This window comes from Pteropus alecto, unplaced genomic scaffold, assembly GCF_000325575.1.
Source record: "Pteropus alecto unplaced genomic scaffold, ASM32557v1 scaffold102, whole genome shotgun sequence".
Classification (NCBI taxonomy): Eukaryota; Metazoa; Chordata; class Mammalia; order Chiroptera; family Pteropodidae; genus Pteropus; species Pteropus alecto.
Window position 1 is genome coordinate 1,408,037 of NW_006432224.1, and position 16,542 is coordinate 1,424,578.

General features: G+C 55.0%; 1 protein-coding gene across 1 annotated transcript in view; it reads left to right on the forward strand.

Annotated features, from left to right (window-relative positions):
* Window positions 1–1,249: 1,249 nt before the first annotated feature.
* Window positions 1,250–16,542, forward strand: part of OTUD7A (OTU deubiquitinase 7A) — a 78,606-nt gene continuing 63,313 nt past the window's right edge. Inside the window, exons 1-2 of the mRNA XM_015585698.1 lie at window positions 1,250–1,400; window positions 16,400–16,542. The exon at window positions 16,400–16,542 is cut by the window's right edge and continues 28 nt beyond it. Of these exons, the coding sequence (XP_015441184.1) occupies window positions 1,250–1,400; window positions 16,400–16,542 (294 nt within the window). The remainder of the gene's footprint in view (window positions 1,401–16,399) is intronic.

Consider the following 16,542-nt stretch of genomic DNA (forward strand, 5'->3'; position numbering starts at 1 on the left):
GCAGCACAGTTTTATATGTAAATGATGGGCGTGGCTGCATCGCAGCTTTGTGTGTAAATGAATGGGCGTGGCTGCATTGCAGCACAGCTTTGTATGTAAATGAACGGGCGTGGCCACATTCCAGTACAGATTTGCATGTAAATGAATGGGCATGGCTGCATTATAGCATAGCTTTGCATGTAAATGAATAGGCGTGGCTGCATTCCAGTACAACCTCTATTTACAAACATAGGTGGTGGACCACTCTGGGCCCGTGGGCCATAATTTGCCGACGCCTTGTCTTTGCAAACACAGGGACGTATTTGCAGTTTTCCAGTTGTGGCTACATTCCACCAGTACAGATTTGTATGTAAATGAATGAGCCTGGCTGCATTATAGCATAGCTTTGTATGTAAATGAATAGGCGTGGCTGCATTCCAGTACAACCTCTATTTACAAACATAGGTGGTGGACCACTCTGGGCCCGTGGGCCATAATTTGCCGACGCCTTGTCTTTGCAAACACAGGGACGTATTTGCAGTTTTCCAGTCAAGACCGGTTACCCACCGGTGGCCCAGCGCTGGTTCACGGGTGTGTCACCCTCGCATGCCACGTGCTGGTCGCTCTTCCCGAGCAGCTGGCTGGGACAGCCTGTGGTCACGCTGCGGGATGCCCGCTGCGTCTTACTAACTGGGGTCGTTGCGCCGAGGAGAGCTGACTTCTTTATGAATTTTGTTGGGTGGTGGGACGGTGCCGGCGGTGATTCCTGGAGAGATGGCAGAGATTCCAGGGAGGAATCTCTGGATTCCGCGAGCTGAGGGCGTGGCCTGGCTCACGGGTGAGGCGAGCTGGGGCAGAGCGGGCAGCACGACCGCTTTGCGGGTGTTACACGTCTGCACGACTTGGAAGAGGGTTTGAGATCTAGAAGCTTCCCGTTGATCTCTCTAAGAGCACTTGGTATTTGATTTTTAGAATACAGTCTAGTCTTCTTTTCACTCATTTGTCATCGGAATTGACGGCATGTAAGGCCGGAAGCGCCGGACTTGGCGATGGCCCCGTCTCTCATACAGCACGTACGATATCAGAGGGACGATATCCGAGTTTGACTTTTAACATTTAACGTCTTACATGAAGAATCAGGCGGTTGTCCCAAACCAGCCAAAACTATGTCACAGCAGCAAACGGTGCCTCCCCTCCACCGGGTGTCCACGTGTGTCCCCCAGCACACGGCCACGGCCATCACCGTGATTCTCTCCTCTCCCGCAGGTGGATGGTTTCCAGCCTGCTCCCCAACCCCTCCTCGGCTGAGAGCTGGGCAGCCCTCCTACATGATCACATGACTCTTGATATGGACGCGGTCCTGTCAGACTTTGTTCGGTCCACGGGGGCAGAACCTGGTCTGGCCAGAGATCTTCTGGAAGGTAAGCCGCTCCTCACCCTCGCGGCCCCGTCTCGGCCTAGCCCCCCGCCACCCGGTGACGAAAGATAAGCTTTCTCTTACCTGACAACGGCGGCACCTGTAAACGAGGGTGATAACGATGAAATTATTTTTGTTACCTTGACTTCATTTTGGGGATGGAACAAATCACTCAGCTCTACAGCAAACACGCGGAAGGCATTAGCTCGGTTTTGCTTTGCATTAAAGCTTCTAGATAATGAGTCGACATTTATCGGCAATTCCTTTTTTTGAAAGAAAATATATTCACTAGAGCAGACATTCTAGAGCATTACAGAAAACACTTTTAGTGGAGACCTGAGATTCTTGTCTCTCTCTTAGCCGAGACACAAATCTTTAGCACAAAGTTTTTGGTAAAAAACAAAAACCAAAAAAAACAAAGAATACCTTCTAAATACCTTGTAAAATCGGTGGTAATAATTCATAAGCTTGAGGACAAAATCCTTCCTCGACCTGTTAGAGAAGGTATCATTTGCTACATAGTCCATACATAGAATGATTCCAGATATTCATTCACCTATAATCATAATAGACTAACAGTTAAGGTTTAATTTCTGTCTCACTATCCAAAATGGATTCGCTTTGTATATTTTTTAATTTTTCGTAGGTGCTAGGGTAGAGAAGAGAGAGAATGGCCAGCCCTGTTTTTCTTCCAATCTGAAATCAGTCTAGCCATACACTTAGGCCTTTTTTAATTCTCTCGTAAACATTTTATAGTTTTTAGAATATATGTTATAGTTTGTCAGCTTTGTATCTACGGGATTTTTTTTGAACTATTATGAATGGTATTTTTTTTTTAATTTCAGTTTCTAATTGTTCATTGCGAGGATAGAGAAATATAATTGATGTTTGTGCATGGCCCTTGTACCCCGCCATCTTGCTGAAGTCAATTATCTGTCGTCGGGTGTGTGTATGCACACCCACCTTCATGCGTGTGTGCGTGCACGTGTGCGTGTGCGTGTGCGTGTGTGTGTGTAAAGTCAATTGTCTGTTGTCGGGTGTGTGTATGCACGCCCACCTTCATGCGTGTGTGCGTGCACGTGTGAGTGAGTGTGTGTGTGTGTGTGTGTGCGTGTGTGTTCCTTGGGATTTTCTGCGTGGACGACCGTGTTGTCTGTGAACGTGGAGAGTTTTGTTCTCTCGTTCCAATGTTCATGCCTTTTGATTTTCCCGACTCGTTGCGCTAACTAGGACTCCCGGTGAGAGGCTGGATTTGAGGGGGCCTCGTTCGTGGTCGCGGGGGGAAGGCGCTCAGCCTCGCCCCGCGGTCCAGACGCCTCTGGCAGGTGGAACAGACTCCTAGTCCTGGCTCGCTGCGCGTTTTATGGTGAACACATGTCAGGTGTTTTCAGATGCATTTTCTACATCAATCGATAGGTTCAAGTCAGTTGATACATATCTTCTTTAAACTGCTAATATAATAGGTCACCTTGACTGCTCTCTAATAATAAACCAGTCTTCCACCATATTTATTTACGGATTTTTCTGCTGCACATTTTTCTCCCCTCCTCTGGGACTCGCGAGAGGGGTTCCAGAGTGTGTTTTGGTCCCGCAGGGATCTACGGCTTCGTCCGCCTTCTTCAGCCTGTTTTCTGTCTGTCGTTCGGACGGATTTCTGTCGATCTGTTTATAAACATACCGACCCGTCCTCTGAGCCCATCCAGTGAGTTTTGGTTTTTATGGGGAGAGGAGGTTGAATTTTTTCTATTTCTAACATTTCCACTTGATTCTTTATACCTTCTGTTTCTTTGCTGAGACTTTCTAGAGTTTTCAAGAGTGTTCTCTCTTACTTGGAAAATATTTCTAATAATGCTTTAAAGCGTTTGCCAGGTGATTCCGATATCACTTTTTTCCCCAGCATCGCTGTCGAGATTTCTCTGTGTATTGGTGTTGATTCGGGGTTGTTTGGTTTGTTTGTTTGGATTTCGGGTTTTGGGTTTTTTTGTTATTTTTGTATGCTGAGTACATTCGGACTGTGTCCTAGACATTTTGGATGCGACGTTTTGAGACTGGCTGACGTTTCGACCTTATGGCAAACATCGTCGTTTTGTTCTAGAAGATCATTGCCCCGTCCGGGCTCACACCACAAGTTCAAGGTTCCCCAAAACTTCTGTAGATGCTGGTTCCAAGGTCCAGTCTTGAGAACTGCTATGTGGCTGCGCCTCACGCGTGTACCGCCTAGTGGCCAGTCGGGGACCCGGGCCGTGGCCTGTCCCAGGCTTCACGACCCAACGTCTCCACAGTCTGTATGGGGTCAAACCCACACACGTGCGGCTCAGGGCTCAGCCCAGCGGTCCGTAGCAACCAAGGGGACGCTTCGCCGACCTCTCACCTCTCCGTACGGTCCCCAGGAGCTCCGGACTCTGCTTGGCCAGTCTCACAGCGAGGACGTGGGGGCCTCGTGGACCCCACCCCACTGCGCATGATTTCACTGCCCATCTCGGAGCTGAGTGGTCAGAATCCAGAGAGAGAGAGAAGCGGTGGGGTTCACCTTGGGGTTCACCTGTCAGAGAGGACGTGTCCCCTGCCTCCCCATTTCGATTTCCTGCCATCTCTTATTGCTGTCACAGAATCACTTGGGGTCCGGGGCACCAGAGACCTGAAAAGTTACTTTTAAAGAAAAAAGCATAGATGAGGTACGCCTGCACCCCCCGCACGGCCGGGCCCCTCTCCTGATCCCCGAGCCTGAGCGAGGGCTGCTTCTGCGTCGGAGGCCGGTCCGGGCTTGGGGCCACACCGAGTTCACGGCACAGGCGTGAGGGGACGCGTGACTCGCTCGCCACCAGGGCCGCGGTGCGTTCAGCGGAGGCCTTCGTCCCCCGTCTGCTGCTCCCGTTCACGCTCTGAGTCCCCAGGGCCCTTCCCACGCTCTCCGCCCGGGTGTCACAGCTGCTCCCGGGACAGGAGACGGGGTGGAACATCCTTGCTCCGTCTTGCCCAGGCCTGGGATCCCGCCCTCTGCTTTTACGAGGGGGAGGTCTGCGGTCACACGCGTACGGTGGCCCTTTAAGTCGTCAGCGTTACTTGGGTCAAGATTTTTCTAAAAGCTGGAGTTTCAGAGAATGAAACCTTTTTGTTGTGCCCCTTCCAAGGGTAAAGCATCACGGCGATGGCAGAAGCCAGGTGCAGGGTGCGTGAGCTCTCTCGGCACGGTTTAATTTTCAGCTTTTCGTGAGTGTTTTGAATTAATTTCTTTCACGATAAAAAGCGAAACGCACACGCGTAATGGTGAGAATCACAATTCAGCGGAGGAGAAAGAGGAACCTGGGCTGGTAAACACCCTGGCAAGAGACGGGACGGGGACAGCAGGACAAAGAGAGGCAAAGACAGAGCGAGTGGACGCTGAGCCGCCGCCGGGTGAGCAGGTGTGTCCTCACCTGGCTGCCTGCCTCCTTCGCGTCGGCCCTTTGCATGCCGGCAGAGCGGTCCTTCCGAACAAGGTGGGATGACTCCGTCTCCCCACATCCTGCGATGTCGCCCCGCGTCACCTCCCGCACGTGGCACTCGGGGCCCTGCGGCATCTCGTCCTGGCCCCCCACATTCCTTCACCACCCTGTCCTGGGGCACGCCATCCCCCTACTTCGCTTAGGCTCCCTTCTCGTGCCCGTCCCCCCACCCCCCACACACACTCCGTCTCATTCTCAAAATTCCGCTCCTCCTCCACGCCGGATCGTGAGCCTCATGGCGGCAGGGACCACCCAGGTGGGGCTCGCCGTGTCCCCCCAACATCGAAACCAGCTAGTCCCGCAGTGGAATGGTTTGGCCGCTGGGGACACAGCAGTGAGCGAGCAACCAGACAAAACCCTCATCCTCGTGGAGACAGACGATGACCAGCCTAAGAAGGTTTTGTAGTATTTTAGTTGTTAACGCTACGGAGAAAATTATATCACAGGGAGGTGGAAGGGGGCGTGGGTGCGACTTTAAATCAGGGCTGGCGGAGAAGACCTCCCTCATTAAAACACAGAATCCGAGCAAAGACCCGGGGCGTTAGACGGGGAGCCACGTGGGGAGAAGTTTCCAGGAAGAGCGAGGATCAATCGGTCGCTCACCGCCATCCCTCAAAACTTTATAGATTCTGCTGCGACACATATCTGATTGCTCTTTATTTTATAATTAATCACATACTTATTTTCCCCATTTAATCGGAAGCTCTTAGAAGCAAGACGGTGACAAGGGCGATGGTGGGTAGCATTCATGGTGCATCGTGACACGCCAGACACGGACTGTGGTGTCTCTCATCCACGCACTGAGTTAGAAAATGTTACCTTCTCATTGTATAGGCAAGAAAACCGAGGCCAAGAACATTCTCTGACGTGACACACAGAACACGGCGGAGTGAGCGTCTGAACCCGACCGTGTCACTAAATGCCAGGCTCTTTCTGCAAAGCCCTGTCACCCACCATCGATCACTCTCACCGTCCTGGGCCGTGAGAGCACGTCGTGTGCCGTACGCGCTAACGGAGCATTCGTTACTCACCAAAGGGCTGTTTATTAACCCATTTTCTGATGTGGCTAATTACCTTTCCAAACGAACCATTACTTCGATAGACCACAAACGCTATTCAAAAAACAGAACTAATAGCTAACATCCACGTGCCAGACAGGGTCTTGGTCAGAAGAGTTTCAAGTGGGAGGCCAAACGCATGAGTTGTTTATAAAGTGTCCGTTCCCTTCTTAAAGAAAAAGCAGCCCTCAACACTTTCACGGTAATTGCGAATTTTGGGGCCTTGTGGCTCCACCGAGATGCTCTGTCGTGCGCATACACGTGGCTCACTTTCGTTGGTGCCCATGGGGAACAATTCTCAAATAAAGCAGCCGGTTGCACTTAAGAACATAAACTAGAATTGAGCATGTCACGTGTCCCTAATAGAGTCACCCACAATCTTTGCGAAACTGGCAAAATTAAGGAAAATGGTCCCAACTAAGTTAAAAAGCATTGTCCCCTGCCAGAAAGAAGATACACGCGTGTGTGTGTGTGTGTGTGTGTGTGTGTGTGTGTGTGTGTGTGGCTGTCCACGTATTTTAAGAGGACCGTGCGTCTCCCGGTCACGGTGGCACCTCGAGGGCTGAAGTGCTCGGGGCTGCTGACGGGGCACCCCCTCCCTTGGTGGCACCTCGAGGGCTGAAGTGCTTGGGGCTGCTGACGGGGGCACCCCCTCCCTTCCGATCCCGGGCCCCCCGGGGTTTGGAGTCCCCGTGCTGGGAACTGGCGGCCGATGTACCTTCTGGTCCAGCTCGCATAAGCGCCCACTCCCAGTCGATTGCCGGTCATGGTGCTGGGAAATCCCACAAGCGTTTCCTTTCGGCCTTTGAAAGCTTTCCCACGGTTTGGGGACAGACAGCCGCCACTGACTTGCAGAACTGTGCGGTGCCCCAGAGAGCACACCCCAGAAATGGGGGAGGGGATGGAGGTGACGAAGTCGCAAGAAGCAAGGACGGGTTCAGTAAGAGTCTCACACCGCCAGCGGCCAGCCAGGGGTCCCACGCACAGCACGCAGGACGTAGGGAGTGTGGCAGAGGCCGCAGGTGCCCAAGGGTGACCGGCCGGTGGCCATCGTGGACCAGGTCTTAGACACTCCAGACACTGAGGCTGTTGGAATTAGAATGAGAGTGTCCCCAGTCCAGACAGGCCGGGGACGCATGGCCAGAGGCCTCTTCCCTGTGGTCCAGCCAGCCTGCCCCGTGTCGTAGTTCGACAGCTGTCGCGAACAAGTCCCACGTCCTTGAGAGGGAACGAAGCCGTGGCCTGGTGACCGCGTCCTCAGCACAAGCTAGAGGAAGGTCTGACGGTCTCCGGCCAGTGTTGGCATCGCCTTGTTGGTGTGTTTAGAAATATTGACACGAACCCACTGGCGGCCGTCCTGGTCCCACCGGGGACAGCTCTGCCAGTGGACTCGACTATTAACGAAAGTGATCAAAAACGAGAAATCCCTTCGGGGTCGGACCCCCGGCCCCTCCCGTCCTGGTCCTGGCCCTGTCCAGGAGGACGCCGTCTCTTTAGGCAGCGGAGTGTGTCTAAATATTGTTGAAAACGAACGGAAGCCCAGCAGGACATGCGTGGTGAGTGTCCTTCTGTCATGCTGATCAGTGAGGTAGGTCGGACTTCCCTCATTTCCTGTCCACTAGGGATGACTGTGAGTCCAGGGACCATCGCTGACCTATTTTATTGGCTTTGCTTAAAAGGATGTTTCATCTCGGCTGCTCGAAATCAAATGCTTCCTCTCTGGAAAGCCAGCCACCTCCATCACGGAGTCCCTCCGGAGGGGTGTCCCGCACGAGCCTCCCCGTGCCACCCCGCCTTTGGGTCCCTCCCCTCGCTCCCAGCCGTGCACGGTCCCCCAGGGCTGCCAGCCCGGGGCGCCCAGTGACACGGACCCAAGCTACGGTCAGCAGCCCACAGCCCCTGGTCGGCGACCCTCTGACAGAAGTGGGGTCAGCACAAGTTAGACGCTTTATAAGATAAGAACAGCTCTTCAGACTGAAATGAATTTAAAAATTCTTGGTTAGGCGGGAAAGGGGAGGCTGCCGTGTGTGGCACGGCTGGAGCGGACGCCTCTGCCTGGGCGAGGGCCTGTCCGGGTCCTTCGCCCTTTACAATCGGGTTATTTGGTTTTGTTGTTGTTGTTGACTTGATGAGTTTCGTGTGCATTTCGGGTAGCAGCCCCGTTTTCGGATACGTGCTCCGCAAATATTCTTCCCATTCCCTAGGTCATCCCTTCGTTCGTCGATCGTTCCCATTGCCGTGCAGAAGCCAGCGTGTTCTGAGCCCCGTCCACGTTAAGCGTGTTGGGAGCTCGCGTCTCGTAATTATTCAGTGGAATCCGGCCGCGGACACTAAGCTCGGTTCGCTCGGCCGCTCCTTGCCCGATGGCATCCGAGTGGCTCCGGGCTTGGCTGTCGTGAGTGAAGCTGCTGTGGACGTGTCTTACGGAGATGCGGTTTCGTTTCTCCCGCATAAATTCCCCGAGTGGAATATCCAGATCGTAGGCCGCCGCGTCTGGATCGTAGGTCATCACATCTGGATCGTAGGTCTTCACACCTGGATCGGAGGTCGCCATGTCTGGATCGTAGGTCGATGTATCTGGACTGGAGGTCGCTGTGTCTGGACCGGAGGTCGCCTCGTCTGGACCGGAGGTCACCGCGTCTGGACCGGAGGTCGCCGTGTCTGGACCGGAGGTCACCATGTCTGAATCAGAGGCTGATGCATCTGGATCAGAGGTCGTCATGTCTGGATCGTAGGTCTTCACACCTGGATCGTAGGTCGCTGCTTCTGGACCGGAGGTCACCGCATCTGGACCGGAGGTCACCGCATCTGGACTTGAGGTCACCACGTCTGGACCGGAGGTCGACGTGCGTTTGCTTTTGGAGGAACTGCCCGGCGTGGTCCCGCCGGGGTGGCTCGTCCCCCTGGAGCAGCGTGTGGCGGTTCCAGTCACCGTGCTCTGCCGGCCTTTGCTGCCGTCACCCTTCGGCGTTAGCCGTTCTGGGCACGCGCACTGATAGCCCGTGGGGCTTTTCTGTTCCCTAAAATCAGGAGCACTGGCGTAGTGAAATCCGGTGTCCTGGTGCGTGTGGCCTGTTGCCACACACCAAACTGTCCTGTAATTTAGCAGCTAAAAGCAACAACCGGGTCTTTCTCTCCCACCACTTTTCGGGGTCGGGCATCCGGGAGTGGCGTAGCAGGGTGGCCCTGCCCCGGAGTCACTCTGGGGCTGGTGGGTCGGCTCCCAGGCTCGCTCACGTGGTAGCTGGCCGGCCTCTGCCCTGCACCGGTGGTTGGCGGGGGACCTCGGTTCCTCACTGCGTGCCTGAGCATCCTCATAAGGTGTCAGACAACTTCCCCCAGGGTGCATAGTGGGCGAGAGAGAGGGAGGGAGGGAGGGAGAGTCTCCGAGCCCCCCAACATGGAAGCCACAATACGTTATAACATAATCTTGGAACGGACACCTCGTCACTTCTGGTAGAATGTGGAGGGGACGACACACAGGTGTCAATGACAAGAAGCGAGGTCTTCAGGGGCTGCCTCGAAGTCTGGCCGCCACGCACTGGCAAGGGCAGAAAATGTTACCCAAGGCCACCAGGACTGTCACGTTGCCGAAGCGTCTCTGCGCAGCTGGCCGACATTCTAGGTTCCAGCCCACGCTCGCTGGCCTGCCAGGACCCCCGGACCGGGCCGCGGGGCCTCTCGGCCTCCGTCTCTGCGTCTGCCCAGCGGGGATGTATCAGGCGAGAGCGTGTCCACGCAGTGCCCAGGCGACACGCCGTCGGGCCCCAGCAGAGGGCGGTTACCGGCACCCTGTGCAGGTTGCAGCTCCTGCCCTCACTCCGCCCGCCTCCGCCTCGTCACCCTGCCGGGGACCCCACGGCCAACGTCGGTCGGGGAGAGCCCAGCACTCCACGGAGATGGCTGGACTGTGCCGGGCTCAGCTTCCCGTGTCTCTCGTGTCCCGACGCCTGGAGAGCGTGCGTGCGTGTTATGTCGCGGTGTGCCGTGTGCCTCCGTAGTCCTGGCGACCGCTCTGCGTGTTCCCCGCTGCTTGCCGTGAGGTGAGGGTGCCGGGTCACCCCGTTCCAGCTGTCAGCGCGGCTCCCCCTTCTCCACGCCTGGCTGATCTTGTTAATGACGGTGAGGCCAGCAGGACAGATGCCACCGCCTTTGTCATATTTCACTCGGACCAAGGGTGAATCATAATAGACTAACGAGCACGAATGTATAAAGCTCCATACCTGTTTGTATTTATATTGATAAACGTGCGTGTTTATGTTTTGTTCTGAATTACTAGCTTTTTAAAATCAAAGGTATTCTGAGCGACCGGCTTACCTGTGACACGGCGCGAAACCCAGTAAATGTTCAAAGTAAATCCGATAAGACATACAAGGTGTTTGCAACTCGCTACAGAAAAGGACATTTTAAAGTTTCTCGCTGACGTATGACACGCGTGGAAACCGTGAGAATTAAAAGCATGCAGCCTAATGACTTATACAGTGCACCAGCTGTGCAGCCACCGCCGACAGCAAATCAGAGCCTGCGACGTCAGCAGCGGCCACAAGTCCCCGTCCTCCCTGTCCTGGTCACCTGTCTTCTCCCCGAAGGTGATCACAGTCCTGGCTTCTAGCGTCTTAGCTTTTCCTGTTCTTCGTGCATGCGGAATCCTACGGTATACATTCTATGGATTCTTTTTGCATCCAGATGATGGAGTCGAAATTAGGGATGTCTTGCCAGGCGTATCGGTTAAGCCTTTAAAAAAAAAATTAGCTTTATTAATTCTCTTTAGTGTTAGTTGTCTATTTTATTAAGTTCTGGTTTTATCTTTCTAAATTCTTGATATACTTGGTCATAGATCTGTCATCTCCCTATTTCTTATTTCTTTGTCTTATCTGTTCTTCGACCCTTTTTTTCCTTTTGGTGAAATCTGCTAGTTTTTAAACTACTTCATATGGATACTTAGATCTGGGGTCGGCAAAGCTCTGCAGAACGTTAGGCTCTGCAATCCACGCACAGTCTCTGTCGCATATTCTTCTTATGTTTAAAAATATGAAAGCTGATCTTAGCTCGTGCACCATACAAAAAAAAAACTAAAGAACAGGAGGCCGGGACCGGCGTGCGGGTCAGTGACTTGCCAGCCCCGGCGTAGAGGGCCGATGTTCAGTTCATCCTCTTCTTGAATATGGATAAGGAAGGATGTACGTTTCCGTTCAATTCACAAGCGTGGGAGGGTTTTCTGATTACCCTTTGTGACCGATTCTATCAGACTCGCCCCCAGGATGAGGTGAGCGTGAGCCCTGATGATACAGCAAGCCAGCTCGGATCCGGTGTATCATTTACACAGACAGAGGGGGGAGGAGGAGCCCGAGGTGCCAGGGCCTCCTCCCGCACCCAGAGGGGCGACACTGCCACATAGAGGCCACATGTGTGAACGCGGGGACGCCCGTGGCCCAGCAGCCAGTTCCTTGCCGTCACCTGCCTGTCCTGTCAGCTTCTGAAGGCGCTTGGTTAAAATCTCCAGCCTGATTACGGACTTGTACGTTTCACCTCGATCTGCCCTCAGCCCTCGATTTATACGTTTCGAGGTTAAGTGCATTTAGTCTCGTATCTTCCCGTTAAACTGACTCCTTTCTCGTGACAAACCTTTATTAAAATTCTGTGTTCCTCAGTCTACTTGTCTAATGGATCTTAGCTTTCTTTGGCTTAGTGTCTGCACAATATATTTTTCTATCTTTTTGCCTCAACCTCTCTGACACCGTGTATTTAAGACATAGCTCTTCTGGGCAGTGTGTAATTAGGATTGTTTTCTAAACGCAGTCAGGTAGTCTGTCTTTAACGTGGAGTATGCAGGGCGCCCGCACTGGGCGTGATAACTGACATATATTTGATTACAGAGCCAACATCTCACTGTTCAGTTTACATTCATCCTGGGTTTTTTTTTTTTTTTTTTGGTCCTGTTTTTCCTCTTTCTTGCCTTATTTTGTAAAAATTAAAAACTTTTAGTATTTAATTTTCCCTCTGTAGTTTCTTAGCTATATCATCCTTGGCTATTTTGGGTAGTTACTAAAGAGATTACAGCATATGCATCCTCGACAACAGCGTGTCCCTTAAATTAGTACTTCTGCCACACGTCAGTGAATTCTGCACAGGACGTGTAATTCTGGACTGTCACCAGCCAGAGGCTTGCCTAGGAGCCAGCACCCTACATTGGCTTTTGAGAAAAGGAAAGGCTTTTATGTGTAAGTCGGCCGGCCCGGCGACAGGAGGCGGGGCTCGACTCTGCGGATCCGGGGTGATGGCGGGGAGTACGGGACTTCAGCACCAGCTCTTCCGGACAGCGGCCCCTCCGCCTTGGCTGGTTGGGGGGGCTGGTCCAGTCCCGGGGCGGGGAAGGGTTCACAGGTGTTACTCGTAAGCGAGGTGCCCAGGCCTCGTTAGAAACCGGACCGGACCAGTCTGAGCCGGTTCTGCAGTTACGTGACAGTCTCACGTCACCATTTCTGCAGTCAAGGGAATTTCTCAAAACCGTACGCGCAGCGTATCGGCCATCGTTTACATCTTACGAATCACGTGAATGAGAAAATTCGGTGAATTCCGCCATCTACATCCAGACCGACTGATTTTAAATCGCTCCGCACACAATCGGTGCTAAGAAGCGACTCCCTCGTTTGCGATGTTTGGTGCTTTTCCGGCCCTCTACCTTCGTGTGTTCGTGTGCGTGTGTTTATAGCGATTCCTCTCACCGCCCGCCCCAGCTCCTCGCCATCTCGTCCCTACCTCCCCGAGGCTAGAGCCAGCTGGCCAGGGCTTCGTAAGCGGAGATCGTAAAACAGCCAAGCCAAGTTCGTCACGAGCCCGTGGACCTAGAGCTGTCCGCGTGAGCCGGGGGTTACTCTGTATCCGTGCGGGGCTGCGCACGGCTGGTGAAGGGCCGCCGTGACGGGAACGAGGGGGCACGAGGAGGTCACGGGACTGCAGCTAGGTTCAGGGCGGAGGTCCTCTAGGTGCTTGGCTGTGTGCTGAGCTCTGCCGTGGGGACAGCATGTCGAGCCTCCTGCTGCCGCCTGGCGGTGGCATCTGTGGGTCCCCACCGCCCCAGCAGAGATAGTTCAGCCCTGGAAATGTGAGCCCTGTCCGTCACCTCTCCCTGTCCACGTGCAGCCAGGCGCAGTCTCCCAAGAGGCTGGGAAGGGGCAGCCCCGCCCCCAAGCACAGGCCGGCTGACTCTGCCTTGCAGCGTGCGGCTGTGTCACCGGAGTGTCGCCACTGGAGCTCCTTCCGTATCGGCAGGATGTTTGGCCTATGCCATAGGTTAAGCCGTTTCAGAAAATGAGCCTGAGAAAACAATCGATCGATCTCTGCTTCCATCGGTGTGCTCCGTGCTTACGAGGCTGGATGTCGGTGATGGGGGAGGGTGAGCGTGAAGGCCCCCAGGGGTCTGCTCTGCCGTGAAGCCCCGGGCACCAGCATGGTATCCATGCTGCTCGTGTGAGGGGACCTTTGGGATGCAGCCAGGCCTTGGGCTGACCTGGGGGCCCGGGTCGCTGTTTCAGAGATGAACAGCTCGGGGTTTAAGGATAAGCAGTCCCGTGAGACTGGACGCACGGACACAGTCCCCACCTCATCTCTGTGTGTCCAGTGTGTCCCCCACGTTCTTCATAATCTGAGGGGTTTCAAAGTCTGTGGCCGCTGTAGACGGAGCCAAACTACTGGCCGCCTTCAGGAGCAACGCGTGAACACACAACAGAACACACATGCTGTGCAGTGTGTTCACGCATACCACCCTTCGTCCTGCACGCCCACCCTACACGCCCACACACGCCACACACGCCACACGCGCCAGACGGCACGCACACTACTCACATCACACAGAGCGCACACGCGCGGATGCCTTGCACACACCTCCCACGCATGCACACTGCACAGACGTATTCCACGCACACTCCCCTGAGCCCACATGCCACCCCCGCATGCCCAGCAAAGCCCCACGCTCACACCGCACTCGTGTGCCCTCCCTGCCACAGGCTGGCCCCCGCACCTGCCCCTCCCCGTCCTCTCTGACCCCCCACCTCGGGGCATGAGGCGGAGACAGTGGGGTAAGGTGGCTTCACCTGGACAGAAAAAGGGGGCGGAGCTCTGCATGCTTCAGTCGGGACTGAGAACCCGAAGCGTTTACACCTGCAAACACCTAGGCTTGACGAGTTTACACAGCGAGACGCCTGTAAAGCGCTACGTTTGAGGAAAACGGACCTTGACCTTCTGCCTCGTAGTGTACGTACAAACTACTTCAACTAGGTTGCACCCTATAATGTGAGAAAAAAACCTGTGAAGCTTCTGGAAGAGGGCATGGTGGCGGGGACATCCCCGCGACCCCGGAGCGGGCGAACGTGTTTTAGAGAAGCCAGAAAAGGGGCTCCCTACGTAAGGAGAACAAACGAGAAGTCGAATTTCACCGAAATCCAAAATTTCCATTCATCAGGACGCCGATAAATACTAATACGCCAGACACTGGGACTGGGAAACCTCACTTATAAGACACATATCCGACAAAATATTTGTATCCCGAACGTATAAATAACAACCGCAAGTTAATTCTAAAAATAAAAGAACCCCATAAAAAATGAGCAAAAGACTTTTAACGGGAAGGTACGTGAATGACCAGTAAGTACATGACAAGATTTTCCAATCCGTCAGCAGGGAAATAGGAATTAAGACTCAACGAGATACCACTCCGCGGCCACTGAAATGGCTTAGATTAAGAAGACAGGCACCCCACACTGGCAGGGGGGCGTGGGACGAATGTCACCGTCATCCGTGGCCCGTGAGAAAGCAAAATGATAAAACCACTCTGGAAAAGAGCTTGGTGGTTTCTTACAAAGTTAGGAATACGCTCTGCCCTCGATCCAGCAATTCTGCTGCTGGGTATTTACTGAAGAAAAGTGAGAACAAATCTCCACTAACCAGCCTGTACTGGAGTGTTCGCGGCAGCCTTATTTAGAATCGCCCAGGTTTATAAAGCACCGTCACACCCTCCGAAAGCGACCGGATAGACCCGCCGTCACGCGTCTGTGCCACAGGACGCTGCTGGGCAACGCAAACGGCCGAGCTGCCGAGGGGTGCTGCGGCCGGGTGCCTCTCGGGGACCTTAGTCTGGCAGGAAGGCCACAGGCAGACAGGACATGTCACGTGAGTCCCCCGAGACGGGCCGTGCGGTGAACGAGGCTCTGAAGAGGCCGCAAGCCCCCCGCCCGCCGGCACGCAGACCCCGCCCTGGGCGCTGCCACCAAGGGACCGGGCGGACGGAATCCAGGGTGCCCGTCAGCTGACTTTGAAGCAGGAGCGGGTCCGGGGTGACCCGCGCAGGCCCCGCGGGCCTCTGGAAAGCAGCAGGAGAAAACTAGCGTCGGGAGAGGCTCTCGGTGCGGAGGGGACTCGCCAGCACTGCCGGCCTGATGGAGGAAGTGGACACAGGCCAAGACAAGGTGGCCTCCGGGAGCTGACGGCCACCTCTGCTGACCGCCCTGGAGGAAGTGGGCCTCCGTGCTGCAGCGCGGGGCGCTGAGTCAGGTCACCCCGGAACGGCCCCGGGAGTGGGTGCCCAGCCAGGGCCTGCATCCCTGTCGGCACCTTGACCTCGGCCTCGCAAGACGCGCGCGGAGAAGCCAGCCAAGCCCGCCCGCCATCGGAGGTCACGGGTGGGTGCCGCCTGAAGCCACTGTGTGTGGGACGAATTGTCACGTAGCGGCAGCAGGAGACCACTGGGGAGGGACTGACCGCGAAGGGCGTGACACCCTCCTGGGCGTGATGGACCTGGGCCAGGCCTGGACCGTGGCGGCAGTGACATCTGTGCACTTGGCAAAAGTCGTCAAACTGAGTGTCCACCTGGGCCTGCACTGCACTGTACGAACGGTACCGTGAGACATTTTAAATTAAATAAAACTGTCGGAACTGTCTTTCCGTGGCCGCGTCTCTGCCGATGGTCTCGTCCCTCTCAGAATAAACTGTGACTGTGGCACACGCCCTGCACACGACAGGCGCTGGCCGCCTCGCCCGTCGGCGACTCAGCAGCCCACGGGCCCGCGGCCGGCTGGGCCTCGCTGCCCGCTGCCCCGAGGACTGACTCCGCTGTCCTCCAGCAGCCGCAGCGTCCCCTCCGTACGTCGCGGGATCTGTCACCTTGTGAGGGGACACGCGGCACCAACGCAGAAGCCCAGAGAAATGCGGGAACCCTTCGTATGCGTTCGGTCCCTTCTGGGCGTGGGCTCTACAGCTTGGCGCTCGACAGGGGCGTGGCGGTGAGGGGCGTCGTGTTTTCGTGTGCGTGTGCGTGTGCGTGTGCGTGTGCGTGTGCATGTGCGTGGGTGACTCTAAAGACCAGGAGACTGGAGACAGCCATGCAGCGGGTGGACACCCGTGGTGAGCGTGAAACTCTGCACTTAGAGATCATGCCCGAGTCACGCATCATTTCTTGTCCGCAGGCAAAAACTGGGACCTGACAGCCGCCCTGAGTGACTATGAGCAGCTCCGGCAAGTGCCCACAGCCAGCCTGCCGCACGTGTTCGCCGAGGGCCGGTGCCCCATGCAGCCCGAGCGAGAGCCGCCGCAGCCTGGACACGAGGCA